At 50.0% G+C, this 13,642-nt stretch overlaps 1 protein-coding gene across 1 annotated transcript; it reads right to left on the reverse strand.

The window, feature by feature from the left end:
• Nucleotides 1-11,040: 11,040 nt before the first annotated feature.
• Nucleotides 11,041-13,197, reverse strand: Ddit4 (DNA damage inducible transcript 4). Its single transcript, XM_021174736.2, has 3 exons — nucleotides 13,060-13,197; nucleotides 12,680-12,935; nucleotides 11,041-12,398 (listed from the first exon to the last, which is right to left on the reverse strand). Exons 2-3 carry the CDS (start codon nucleotides 12,873-12,875, stop codon nucleotides 11,905-11,907), a joined length of 690 nt encoding a protein of 229 aa, XP_021030395.1. The 5' UTR covers nucleotides 12,876-12,935; nucleotides 13,060-13,197; the 3' UTR covers nucleotides 11,041-11,904.
• Nucleotides 13,198-13,642: the final 445 nt, after the last annotated feature.

Below are 13,642 nucleotides of genomic sequence, written 5' to 3' on the forward strand. Positions count from 1 at the left end.
AGGCGTGCACCACCACGCCCGGCCACAACTCTTTAACACATACAGTTGCTCATGTTATGACCTTTGACCATAAAACTATTTTCATTGCCACTTCGTCACTATACTTTTGCTACTGTTATGAGTCCTAATGTTTCCTGGAATCTGGGTTTCCTGGAAGTCTTAAGTGACCCCTGTGAAAGGGTTCTTCGACCCCCCCAAAGGGGTCTCGACCCACAGGTTGAGAACCACTGGTTTAGGTAGTCACAGTGACTAGGTTTGGCAGATTTGGCTGGTGCAGAGCAGGAGGCTGCCTTGGGTCCCCCAGAGGAGGATCCTGACTAGCAAAGGACTGAGTAGGAGGTGAAGATGAGGAAGCCTGGGTCCCTGACCTCAGCGTGTCTGGCTCAGAGAAGTCAGAGGTGCTGACTCTCAGAACAGCTCCATCTATCCAGGTGACTTTCGGGCTCTCAGTGTCCTGCCTGACAGGAGTATCCTTGTCCTAGGTGTTTTCCAGCCCCACCCACTTTCCTGGAGCCCAAGTCACCCATTGCTCCTGCCAGGTGTGTCCTGGTGTCACTCTGAGTAACCCCAGGACCAAGGTGAGCCCACCTGATCTTGATTCAGGCTGAGTCATCTTACTTCCTGCTCTGACATCTGGGGGAGTGGCAGGTCCTCATCATGACTTCCTCTGTTGAACCACCTCTATGTCCTGCAGGGGAGATGGTGGAGCCTCAGAAGGAGACCCCAGCCCCCTCTGACTAACTCGCTCTGACAGCTCAGTAATGATCCAGGCACGCCCCATTGCTAATAGAAAAAGGGCCTGATCTGGGGGAATACAGCTTCTTTTTCTCCTTCTTCTTCTTCTTCTTCTTCTTCTTCTTCTTCTTCTTCTTCTTCTTCTTCTTCTTCTTCTTCTTCTTCCTCCTCCTCCTCTTCCTCCTCCTCCTTCCTTTTACTTCCCATATGAGAAAACCAACCTTAAATAAACAATTTTTCATTTTAAGTAAGCAAGCCCTCCACTCCTGAGTTGAGCCCTCCACTCAAACTTAGCTTCTTCAAGGACACTTACTTGTCAGGAAGTTGACAGAGATGGGACTGGAACCAGGGGACCTAACTCCGGAATTATTGAATGAGTATTGCACACCTAACCTCTTAGGTCAGGAAGTGGAGAGAGAGGACTCTCTGCCCACAGAACTCAAGCCTGTTTAGATCCAGCCTCTACCCCTGATTCTTTACTTTGGGCTGGCCTTGGACAGAACTCATAGTTCAGAACAGCCGCTGTTTATTCTAGACAAGGCTCAGGATTGTCATTTCCTTAGTAGACAAAAACTTAAGGTGTGGAGAAAGCCAGCAGTCCTTCCCTGATGAGGACCAGACCTGTGCTTTCCTGTGGGATTGTGTGTCTTTCTACATTCTTCTTTCCACAGTTGGGGCCCACTCTGTCAGGATTTCCCAACCCAACACACACACACACAGAGGATTTCTTCCCTTTGTCTTTCACTAACCAGCTCCCCCCCACCCAAAGACACACACACACATACCATCTTCCACTAACCAACCTTCCCACCAGGTAAGACTGTAACTCTATGCTAGCCAACCACCCACAATTGCAAACCACTTGAAATGAGTCAGGTGAGACTCTAAAATTTACATTTGATTTAGTTTAATTTAATTTACATGTAAATTATAAAAATTAGTATGCAGTCAGGCATGGTGGCACATGCCTTCAGTCTCATGAAGTTGAATTAGGAGATTTGCTGCAATTTCTTGGTCTTCATAGTGAGTTCCAAGCCAGCCAGGGATACAGCATGAGACTCATTCTCAAAAATATGAACAAACAAAAAGCCTGACATACAATTCCTCCTCCTCCTCTTCCTCTTCTCCTCCTCTTCCTCTTCTCCTCCTCTTCCTCTTCCTCCTCCTCTTCCTCTTCCTCCTCCTCTTCCTCCTCCTCCTCTTCCTCCTCCTCCTTCCTTTTACTTTCCATATGAGAAAACCAACCTTAAGGAAACAATTTTTCATTTTAAGTAAGCAAGCCCTCCACTCAAACTTAGCTTCTTCAAGGACACTTACTTGGAAAACTTTTATTATCTTTAGACAAACTTAGTCATACAAAACTTTTTTCTCTTTCCTTTTTTTATGGTTTATTTTTGTGTATGCATGCATGCATGTCTGCCTTGTGAGTGCAGTACCCTCAGTGGCCACAAGAGGGCAGTGGATTCCCCCTGGGCTAATTACCAGAGGTTATGGTTAGGAAACCCACAATGCCGGTGCCTGGCATGGAACTTGGAAAAGCAACAAATGTTCTTCGCCATGGTCTGAGCCATTCTCTAGACCCTTCACTTTTCTGTTTTAGTTTGTTTGAGACAAGGTTTCATGTAGTTCAGGGCTAGACTCAAACTCATGATCCTCCTGTCTCTATCTCCTGCAGGGATGACAGGTACATACCACCATGCCCAGCTGTTTTTCTGTGTAGCCCTGGCTGTCCTAGAACATACTCTATAGACCAGGCTGGCCTCAAACTGGGAGATCTACCTGCCTCTGGCTCCTGAGTGCTGGGATTAAAGGTGTGCACCACCACAACCAGGCTGAATCTGTTTTTTAAAAAACTAGAAATTTTAAATTATGTTCTAATTTATTTAAGTTCTAAATAAGAATTTCATAGCCGGGCAGTCATGGTGCATGCCTTTAATCCCAGCATGAGGCAGGTGGATTTCTGAATTTGAGGCCAGCCTGGTCTACAGAGCGAGTTCCAGGACAGCCAAGGCTATACAGAGAAACCCTGTCTTGAAAAACCAAAAAAGAAGAAGAAGAAGAAGAAGAAGAAGAAGAAGAAGAAGAAGAAGAAGAAGAAGAAGAAGAAGAAGAAGAAGAAGAGGAAGAGGAGGAGGAGGAGGANGAGGAGGAGGAGGGGGAGGAGGAAGAGGAGAAGGAGGAAGAGGAGAAGAAGGAGGAGGAGGAAGAGGAGGAGGAGAAGGAAGAGGAGGAGGAGGAAAAAGGCACCATACTAAAGAAAGACTTAATTAATCTAAGAAAATGTAAATGCTCTCATTAATGTCTATTTTTAAAGACTTATTTATTTATTTTGTGTATATGAGTATACTGTAACTGTCTTTAGACACATCAGAAATGGGCTCCAGACCCCATTACAGATGGTTGTGAGCCACCATGAGGTCACTGAGAATTGAACTCAGAACTTCAGGAAGAACAGCCAGTGCTTTTAACCACTGAGCCATCTTCCAGGCCCTTTGTTAATGTTTTTTATTGAGCCATGGTGACATGGTACTGGCTTGTATGTATCCAAGTTAATTTTACCTGAGCCAGGCATGGTGGCTCATCCCTCCGGTTGCAGCTTGGAGGTAAAGGTGGGAGAGGTACCATGAATAGAAGGAGACCCTGTATCCAGCAAACAAATGAATCTCACTTGATTCTACACTTAAGTGTGACCACTAGAAAAGAATCTTAGTTACATATATGGCTGGCATTATATTTCGATTGGATGGGACTTGCCTAGAAGGTAAGCATTTATGATCAGATCTTGGCTCTGTGTGCCCTCAAGTTATGTAGCCAGCTTCTGGTCTGGCTGTGGGGAACAGGTGTTTCCTCCCTGTCCCTGGCAGGGATGCTCCAAGGAGAGAGAGGTTTGTAGAGAGTCCTCATGGTGCCTGGCATGCAATAAGTGTCAGGAAAAAAAAAAAAAAAGATTTACCAGGATGCTTGAAAGTGCAGTTCAGTGGATCTCAACAATATCTCCCCAGCCTGCTGTGCATGTGTGTGGGCAGGCGGGTGTGAGTGCGTGCGTGCGTGCCTGTGTGTGTGTGTGTGTGTGTTGAGGGGGTGGCGTGGGGGTTTGGTGAAGAACAAGCTTAATAATGTCTCGATTTTCAGAATGCTCCCACTCTCCAGTGGGAAGGACAAGCCATAGCTAAAAAACAAACAAAAAACCCAGGCTAAGGCAGGTGGAGAGACTCAAAGGAGGAGGCTTTAGTTGGGATGGCCAGGGAACACTTCCCCGCAGACAGAACCGTTGAGTTTCACGGGATGGTTCAGGGGACTGCCAGGTGCAGCTCTGAGGGGGGCGGGGTGTCCTGGCTGGCAGCAGGAACAGTGAGTGGTACAAAGGCTACCCAGTCAGCCCTGCACTGTCTGCATATGCTCCACAGACCACCATCCGCTGCTTCAAAATCGTTTTCTTTCTATGCACCTAGTACTACTGGCCGATGCATGGTCCCCACATTCACGGAAACCTTGTCAAACAACAGCTCCAGGCTGTTCCGTTTCTCATCCAGCGCTTCCAGCGGTCCACCTGGTCCTCCCCTCCCTTGCTTCCTGCTCTCTCCTAGGAAGTTTCCCTTGAAGCTTGCTGCCGCTGTGGTTCCTGCCTGGGATTCTTCTAGAAGACTATTTTGCTCTACATCATGGGGCGCCCGCCCCTCCCCCATTCCTTTTCCTCTTTTCTAGGTCAGTCCTGCCTCTCCAACAATTTCACCCTTCTCCTCCACCCCCTCCAGTGCGGGGCTAAGCTATTCAAGGAGACCTAAGGCTTGCCACCGCCCAACTCTGGGGACTCTGAGAGGCATGTCTGCCTAGGCAGAGTGGAAAATCCCTCCTAGGGGGAAGGGCCGCGGAAATTTCTTCTTCGGGAATTCTTTCCCGACTTGGACTTTCCCCCTCCCCCAAGAAAGCAGTCAAGCATTTGCCCAGTGGCCTTTGAGGTGGTTGTGGCTCTGCTCTGCTCGCCACCTCCACTCCAGACTGGGATCTAGGTGGGGGTGATCAGAGGGGAGACGGTGGGGGTGGGGAGGGAGGAGCGGCCAGGGCAGCTGGCAGTCCAGCCCTGTCTCAGAGTCACTTTGAGATGTCATCTGTCCTGTACATTCAGAAATGATGAAACGGGATAATGATGAAATCGCACAAGCCACGGGTCACCCCTCTGCGGGTCCAGGCTCTGTCCGTTGCTGTGTTTCTTGGTTTTCCTCACCTGTAAAATGGAGATAACAGTTGCAGCAACAGCCTTGTAGGGCCGATGATGTAATTTGACTATAAAGTGGTTGGTAAATATGAGCGATCTGGCCTCAGCAACCTGAGCTTGCTTCGTCACTCCATCGTTGGCAGAATGCCCAGTTCCCAATCTCCCGTCTCCATGGAGCCTGTCCCCATGGCGCCTGCCCCTCAGTTCCCTGTAGATTGTGTCCCTACCACATCTCTTCTTGTAATTGTTTTGAAACAAGTGCTGCCCAGGGTGACCTGGAACCCCTGGCTCAAGCTATCCTCCTGCCTCAGCCTTCTGAGTAGCTGCCATTTTGTTTTTGAGGTTGTTTTATGCGGGGTCGCACTACGTTGGAATCCACAATGTGAACAAGGCTGGAATCAAGTTCAGAGAGATCTGCTTGCCTCTGCCACCTGAGTCTTTGGATAAAATGTGCACTTCCATGCCTAACCGTAGCTGCACTTTTTCCTTATTATTTTTTAATCTTTATTTAAAAAAGAGTTAATTAATTAATTAACTAATTAATTAATGTATATGAGTGCTCTATCTACATGTATGCCTGCAAGGCAGAAGATGACATCAGATCTCATTATGGATGGTTATGAGCCACCATGTGGTTGCTGGGAACTGAACTCAGGACCTCTGGAAGAGCAGTCAGTGCTCTTAACTGCTGGGCCATTTCTCCAGTCCCTGTAGCTGCATTTTGAAAATGTCTGTTTGCTTTTATTTCGTGCTGTTGAGAATGGACCCGAGAGCTTGTCTCGGCATGCCAGGCAAATGCTTTACCATTGAGTTATACCCTCAGCCCTTGGTTAGTTTGAAGGCTGGGCCTGGGGCTATGTAACACAAGGTGGCCTTGAATTTGAAATCCTCCTGCCTCTGCTTCCCAAGTGTGGGGATACAGGTATGTGTCTTCTTGCCCCATTCAAGTAGCTGCCGTTTAGAGTGTGGCAAAGTCTAATCTGTCTTATCATTTGGTGCACATACTTCACATACACACACAGCGTTTGCTGCAACCACTCACTCATTTTTTTAAAAGGTAAAATAATAATAATAATAATAATAATTTTTTTTTGAGACAGGGTTTCTCTGTGTAGTCTTGGCTGTCCTGGAACTCACTCGGTAGACCAGGCTGACCTCGAACTCAGAAATACGCCTGCCTCTGCCTCCTAAGTGCTGGGATTAAAGGCGTGCGCCACCCCACCTGACATGATAATTTTTTAAAAAAGGTTTAGCCAGGCAGTGGTGGCACACACCTTTAATCCCAGCACTTGGGAGGCAGAGGCAAGCAGATTTCTGAGTTCGAGGCCAACCTGGTCTATAGAGTGAGTTCAAGGACAGCCAGGGCTACACAGAGAAACCCTGTCTCGAAAAACAAAGAAAAAAAAAAAAACAAAACAATAACAAAAAAGGTTTAATTATTATTATTTTTAAAATTATATATGCATGTCTCCGTATGGACATATGCACAAGTGCAGGTGCTTGAAGAAGCCAGAGTTGCAGAATCCTCCTGTAGGCGGAGTTACAGCCAGTTTCGGTGTGGGTGCTGGGAATTGAATTTTGGTCCTCCACAAGAGCAGTACATATTCCTAACTTCTGAGCCTTCTCTCCTGCCTCGGTTTATAAACTTGTAATCACTCTACACTTTTGGAATATTTTTGCTTAGGCACTTAGGCATAGAGAGAGTCAGGGCATATCACGTTGTCTTCTTGTGTCCTAACCTATCCATTTGCCTGTAAATGTATATGTGTGAATGAAATGGGGGTGGGTGTATATGTGTGAATGAAATGGGGGTGGGGGACAGGGATGGTGTCCCTGGTCTCATCTCTCTCTCTCTCTCTCTCTCTCTCTCTCTCTCTCTCTCTCTCTCTCTCTCTCTCTCTCTTTTGGTTTTTCATAGACCAGGCTGGCCTCGAACTCAGAAATCCGCCTGCCTCTACCTCCTGAGTGCTGGGATTAAAGGCGTGTGCCACCACCGCCGGGCTGGTCTCATCTCTTAAGGATTCTTCCTCCCTTTGTCTTTCTCAGGAAGCTCCCCACAGATCCATTCACTTACACATAGCGGGGTTCCTAATGATCAATGTTCCAGCAACTTCATCTTTACAGCTGACACCATATGGCCACAGGCTGCCCAGATGGCCTCATGAGCCACCCTGACTGGCATGGGAGGTCAGGCAAGGAGTCAGCCATCCTGACTCCTTACCTGGTATAAGAGTGTCTGACTGAGTGTTCTGCTGTCTAACTTGTGACTGTCATAAAAATCCCTCATCTGAAGATTTTTTTTAAAAATTAATGAATTTACTTAATGTATATGAATACACTGTAGCTGTCTTCAGACACACCAGAAGAGCAAAATGGATCCCATTACAGTTGGTTGTGAGCCAATGAGCAGTCACTGGGAATTGAACTCAGGACCTCTGGAAGAGCAGTCAGTGCTCTTAACCACTGAGCCATCTCTCCAGCCCTCACTTGGAGATTATGACAATATCTTGCAATGATCTATTGTACAATGATACCTTTCTCTGGATCCTCCAGCCAGGACTGGCCACCTCCAATGGGAAAGGCTGGATGCAGCCTATCTCAGGTCGCCTGAGCTGGAAGCCTGGAGGGTATGGGGTACGTGGGAGGTCCCGGAGGTCTGAGACCACCTTTCCTCAAGGCCCCCAAACACATGCTCCCTAAGACACTTTGGACCTCAACATTTCCTCTGAACCACATGGTAAAATAAAAGGAAAGTTATGTGCCTAACTCAGAAGACAAGGCAGGCAGATGGCTGGCTGAGGACGAGGTTCCCCCGGCATGATGGTTTTTATGAGAACTTATCAAGATTGAGCTGGGAGGGAGGGAGGGTAGCTCAGTGATCAAGCAGATGCTTGCTTAGCATGTGTGACAGACAGTATAGGTTCACTCCCCAGTGTGATGGTTTCTTCTTCATTTCTGTTTGTTTGTTTGTTTGTTTGTTTGTTTGTTTTTCAAGACAGGATTTCTCTGTGTAGCCCTGGCTGTCCTGGAACTCACTCGGTAGATCAGACTGGCCTTGAACTCAGAAATCTGCCTGCCTCTGCCTCCCAAGTGCTGGGATTAAAGGCGTGCGCCACCACGCCCGGCCCTATTTAAAACTTTTAAATTTATTTTTATTTTATGTCCACTGATGTATGTGTGCATGTATAAGTACATACATGCCTGTGTGAGGGTGTCAGATCTTGGAGTTACAGACAGTTGTGAGCTGCCATATGGGTGCTGGGATTTGAAGCTGGGTCCTCTGGAAGAGCTGTGCCATCTCTCCAGCCCCTTAAGACTGTTTTTTGTTGTTGTTGTTTTAAATATTGACATTTGAAAAGATGTAAGAGGAAAACAAGAGCAGAGAGCCAAGGAGTCCCCGTGGAAGGGGACTTGTTCTACAGCTAGCCCTAGGACTGCTCAAACCCAGAGCTGGCTTTTTCTCTGCCCACAGTGGAGCCCAGTGACATCCTCTTCAGAGTCATTTCCCAATGTTATCACCTCCTTGCAGACCACAAAGATCAAGTGACTTGTTTTCATTTATCTGCTACAAAATGTCTGAATCAGGGTCTGAACTCAGAGCTCATCACTTCTAAATCATGCAGCCCTAGCTACAAAGAACAGACCTCTTCTGAGAGCTCCTGGGCTGGGGATTAGGCTCAGCTAGCAAAGCAGATAGATGTCTAGCATGGATAAGGCTCTGGGTTCAACCCTCTGCACCAAAGCCTGTACTGTTTCCCTAAGCTAGCTGCTAGGCATACAGAACAAGTCCGCTCCTCTGCGCTTTCTCCTCACAAGGCTGGAAGGCCCTAGTGTTCCCTGAGCCTAGGGAGAGTGGGTATTTGATGATTCTGACACTATACACCAGAGGAACCTTAGAGCACCCCGCAGGGCTGGAAGCAGATACAATGACATCTAGGCCTGCCAAGATTTCAACACGGCCATTGTGAAGGATGCAGGGGGGGAGGCAGAGGAGAGCCCTAGAAGGCTGATACTTTTCTCTGGGTTTTAAAGGAAAGGCAGAGAGGCCCATGTCCCTGGCAGAGGTTACTTGAGAGAGTAGAGTCTGGTGCTGAGCCGGCTTTTAGAAGGCTTCTGGGTCACACTGGTTCTAAGAACGCAGTCCTTCCTCCTACCTCCATCTGACCAGCTTTGGAATGGAAGGGTCCACTCAGACCTGGAGATACCAAGGCAGGGGAAGGGCTGGCGGTGGCTTTCCTGGCTACTGCTTGGGGTAAGGAACACAGAGGAACAAGAAATGTCATAGTCTCAGTTTCATGAACAGCATCTGTCAGCTAAAGGGGTGGGGGTGGGGTTGGGCTGCACCCTCAGGTTGAGTGAGCATGGGTCAGCCTTTGTCTGAAGAGATGGTCATTCTCTATGCCCAAAGACATTACAGAACACCCCTGCCCAACCTACCCCTCTTAGGATGGTTACTAAGAAGGACCCTAAGATAGGTGAGGCTGTCTGTATCCTCCCTCTCACCCTCCCTCCCTGCTTTATTTTATTATTATTATTTTTTTTTTTTTTTTTTTTGGTTTTTTGAGACAGGGTTTCTCTGTACAGCTCTGGCTGTCCTGGAACTCACTTTGTAGACCAGATTGGCCTCGAACTCAGAAATTCTCCTGCCTCTGCCTCCCAAGTGCTGGGATTAAAGGCATGCACCACCACGCCTGGCTTACTTTATTTTTGAGAGAAGTAGAATCTATGTTATTATAGTTGGTCTCAAACTCATCTAGACTAGCCCAGGCAAGTCTGGAGTTGACTCTACAGCCCAGGCTAGCTTCAAGCTCACTATATAGGATGGATTCATGGCAATCCCCCTGCCTTCGCCTCTCAAGTACTGGGATTCCAGTTGTACATTCACTGTCACACCTGGCTTCTAACTCAGGTTTACTCATTTGGGGGAATAAGTTCTGAGGATTCTATGAAAGAGATGTGGGTTTCCTGGGCTACCCCAAAGTCAGGTCCTGGATAGAATCCCCGAGGAAAACACAGATGTTTTTAGTCTCTGCTTTCAGCTCACTGGAAGGATCTGGCTTTCCTTTGTGGTTGGTGGGAGATGTGGAGATAAGTCTAGGGTCCTTTACTTGTCAGGCAAGTGCTTTACACTGAGCTACATCCCCAGCCTGAGGGAACTGTTTTAACTAAGCCCTCCAAAAGGATACAAAGCCAAGAACCGTTTTTTTTTTTTTTTTTTTTTTTTTTTTTTTTTTTTTTTTTTTTTTTTTTTTTTACAGTCTTGGGGCACACAAAGGCACAAAGGCAGTCTGGGATCAGGAAGAGAAACAAAGGAGACAGTCATTCTCCAAGGGCCACTTGGTGTGGGTGGACTCTGTAGTCGGGGACAAGTGAGAAAGGCCTTGGCCTTCTTGGCTCAACTCCAACATTTCTGATAAGGAACTCAACTCCAGCCTTCTGTCTGGGAAGGAAGTCAGGGGTCACCCTCGTCATCCCCCTGCCTGCCTTTGTATGGTCTCGGCTCCTGCCTAGGCCACATCTCCTGAGCCAGGGTTTCTCTGTATAGCCCTGGCTGTCCTGGAACTCACTTTGTAGACAAGGCTGGCCTTGAAGTCAGAAATCCGCCTGCATCTGCCGCCTGTGCTGGGATTAAAGGCATGCGCCACCACGCCCGGCTGAGCCTAGGTTTCTTGCCTAGGGAGAGGTTTAAACTGAATTGTCTTTTGCAAAGGTCTCTCTCTTAACCTTTTTTTATATCCAGAGATAAAACCATACCCTTGACTGTGTACCACATCAGTCTAGACTTTTCCTCAGAGAAAAGGCCTTAGGCTAAGGTGACTGGGCCTTCTCACCTGGAGAGCGAGGTAACCCTCCTTGTAGAGACTCAAGACTTCCAGGGAGGTCTGACTCATCTTTCACCTTCGGGTGCTTTCCAGCACATTCTCCTGGTAGCTCCACTCAGCAGAACTGAGGGACCTTGGCTCTGATGGCACAGTTCCCAGGCTGCCAGGCAGTCCAGGAGCTCTGATGGCAGTTACCAGGCAGTCTGATGAAACGTGACCAGCACCCACCACTCACCCCTCTCCCTTTTCATTTATGGCACCAATGAGTGTTTTAACAAACATGTTTATTAGAAAAGTAAAAATATTGCATAGGTCTTAATACTTGAACATCAAGTGTATTCATGAACCGCGAGTAACTTCATGTAAACAGGTTCTAGATGGAAGACCCAGGTGGCACTCCTCTGGGAAAAGAGGGTTCCAGCCCCCCCCACCCCAGCCCCTCAGCCCATCTCCTCACAGTTCAATTCTCCAGTACATGGGCACCGGGATGGGCTAGCTGCAGCTCCCAGGTGTAATTTTGTTTCAAGTGTCGAAGATCCCGAATGATCCTAACACCCACCCCATTCCTACTCTTACATTCATGCAGTCTGTAAGATAGCTGCCTCGAACAGGTCAGTAGTGAAGCGCCGATCCCCACCCCCCAAAACCAAGATACAAAACAAACGACAAAACACACTAGGTCCTTTCAGACCAGGAGATACACAAACTGTGTCGGCCACCTCCCCTCGCCTACCCCCCCAGCCCCCAACCCCCAGCCGGGGCAGAGGCCAGTGCAGACCAGCTGCCCTTCTGGCTCTGGCCCACAACTGCTGTTGTAACTTGTCAGTAATACAAAAAAATAAGGTACATGCTACATACACATCCAGCCAGAAGCCTGTGTGACTCCTAAGCCTTTGTTTCATGCTACAGTACTGAGGGGCGTGTGCCCCAACAGGGAGCCACCTGCATACAACCTAGAGACTTCCTGGAGAACACTTCCTTCTCCCACCTGGCCCTGCGCCCCTCAGGTGGCTATCGTCAGTTTTCTAACACAGGGGACAGTCCTTGCCTGCGGGTCTCCACCACAGAAATTCCTTGTCTTCACTTTGGGGGGCAGTGAGAAACCCTCCCCGCACCCCCCCAGGATGTAGTTCAACACTCTTCAATGAGCAGCTGCTCGGAGCTGTAGAGTTTCTTCTTGATGACTCTGAAGCCGGTGCTTAGCGTCAGGGACTGGCTGTAACCAGGGACCAAGGAAGAATTGGCAGAACTTAACAGCCCCTGGATCTTGGGCCAGAGGCGAGAGTCCAGACGCAGCACCAGGGTCAACTGAAAGGTGGGCACCAGGCTGGGGTCTAGGGCCAGCTGAGCCACGCTATGGCAGCTCTTGCCTTGCTCCACACACACGTCCAGCAGTGCCCCCCGCAGGCCGCACGGCTCACTGTACGCCAGGCGCAGGAGTTCCTTGCCCACCTGGCTCACCAGCTGGCTCGGCATGAGCAAGCGCGCAGGGCGCCTCGAGCCCAATCGCGCCTGGGACAGGCTCTCCTGCAGCAGCTGCATCAGGTTGGCACACAGGTGCTCATCCTCGGGGTCACTGAGCAGCTCAAAGTCGGGCAGGGACACCCCATCCAGGTATGAGGAGTCTGGATAGAGAGAACACAGGGAAAGGGTATTAGAGCGCCTTCCACAGGAGCTGTACGGGCCGGGGAGGTGCAGTTTGCCTAAGCAAACAGCGTCCCTTTCCACTCCGTGCCTCAGTTTCCGCCCCACAGTCTTGCCTTCTAACCCTAGGGTAATCTGTTTTTTCGTGCTGGGGTGGGAAGCCAAGGTGGCTTTGAGCCGATTCAGCTCGCTTCGTACCCACCTCCCGGGGCCCCTCCCACCCCCATCCCCGAACCCAATTCGGCCCCGGCTGAGTGCTCACCTTCCTCCGGCCCGAAGCCACTGTTGCTACTGTCCAGGGACTCGCAGTCCGAGCTCTCCAGGCTCGCGCAGCGGTCAAGGCCCTCTTCTCTGGCCGCAGACCCCCAGGCGGAGCGCGGCGGCCGATCAGCGGCCGGAGTTCCAGACGAGGACGAAGAGGAAGAGGAGGACGAGAAACGATCCCAGAGACTAGGCATGGCGGGGTCAGACGCCAGGACGCTGGCTGCTGAGGTCCGAATGAAGGCGCACAGAAGCCGCTGAAAGACAAGAGGGACAAGGATTTGGCGTCAGTGTCGGCGTTGCACAGGATTGAGGGCTCTGAGGCCCCAAGAGCCGAGGTCACTCCCCGACAAGATGTGCACACCCGGGAGGGACACTCACCAGCTAGCGCGGTCAGCGAAGATTGCGGACAAGAGCGCTCTGACTCTCGAAGGGTGAGCGAACTGGTGCCAACCCCCGATCGCTGCCCGGACCTGTCCCTTCGAACCCTCTCGCACCTCCCCCCTGCCTGCTGTGATCCCTAGCACCAGCGAGCAGCAGCCTATAAGGGCTCTCGCGGCGAGGCCACGCCCCCTCCAGGTCGCAGCCCAATCGAGACCCGGGAGTGTGGCCCACCTCAGCCAATAGGCACTGGGCGCACGTTCGCAACGTTCTCTCCTGCCTGGTGACAGCGGCCTGGCCCCGCCCCCACGGAGCCCCAGAACGCTCCCGGCCGAACCCCTCTCCCTCGCCTTAGCTTCGGCCACACCCCCTTTCTGGAAGGGATCCGAGGCGGCTTTCAGCAGCTGCCAAGGTCCCTGAGGGCGCTCGCGGCAGGGGAGGATCAAGGAAAGACTTGTTTATTATAGGGGCGCGTTGCTGGGGGGAGGGGACGGCCCGTGACTGCACTGGGAAGAAGAGTTGGGGGACCTGGTGCGGCTTGAGCAGGGGAGAAAGGTACCCTAGCTTCTGGGAGCCCAAGGGC

This window comes from Mus caroli, chromosome 10, assembly GCF_900094665.2.
Source record: "Mus caroli chromosome 10, CAROLI_EIJ_v1.1, whole genome shotgun sequence".
NCBI classification, from domain to species: domain Eukaryota; kingdom Metazoa; phylum Chordata; class Mammalia; order Rodentia; family Muridae; genus Mus; species Mus caroli.

Coding starts and splice junctions, on each gene's coding strand:
- Ddit4 (XM_021174736.2), bottom strand. CDS start 12,875: ATGCCTAGTCTCTGGGATCGTTTCTCGTCCTCCTCTTCCTCTTCGTCC. Junction 12,399..12,679: donor TGGCTTCGGGCCGGAGGAAG/GTGAGCACTCAG, acceptor CTCTCTATCCAG/ACTCCTCATACCTGGATGGG.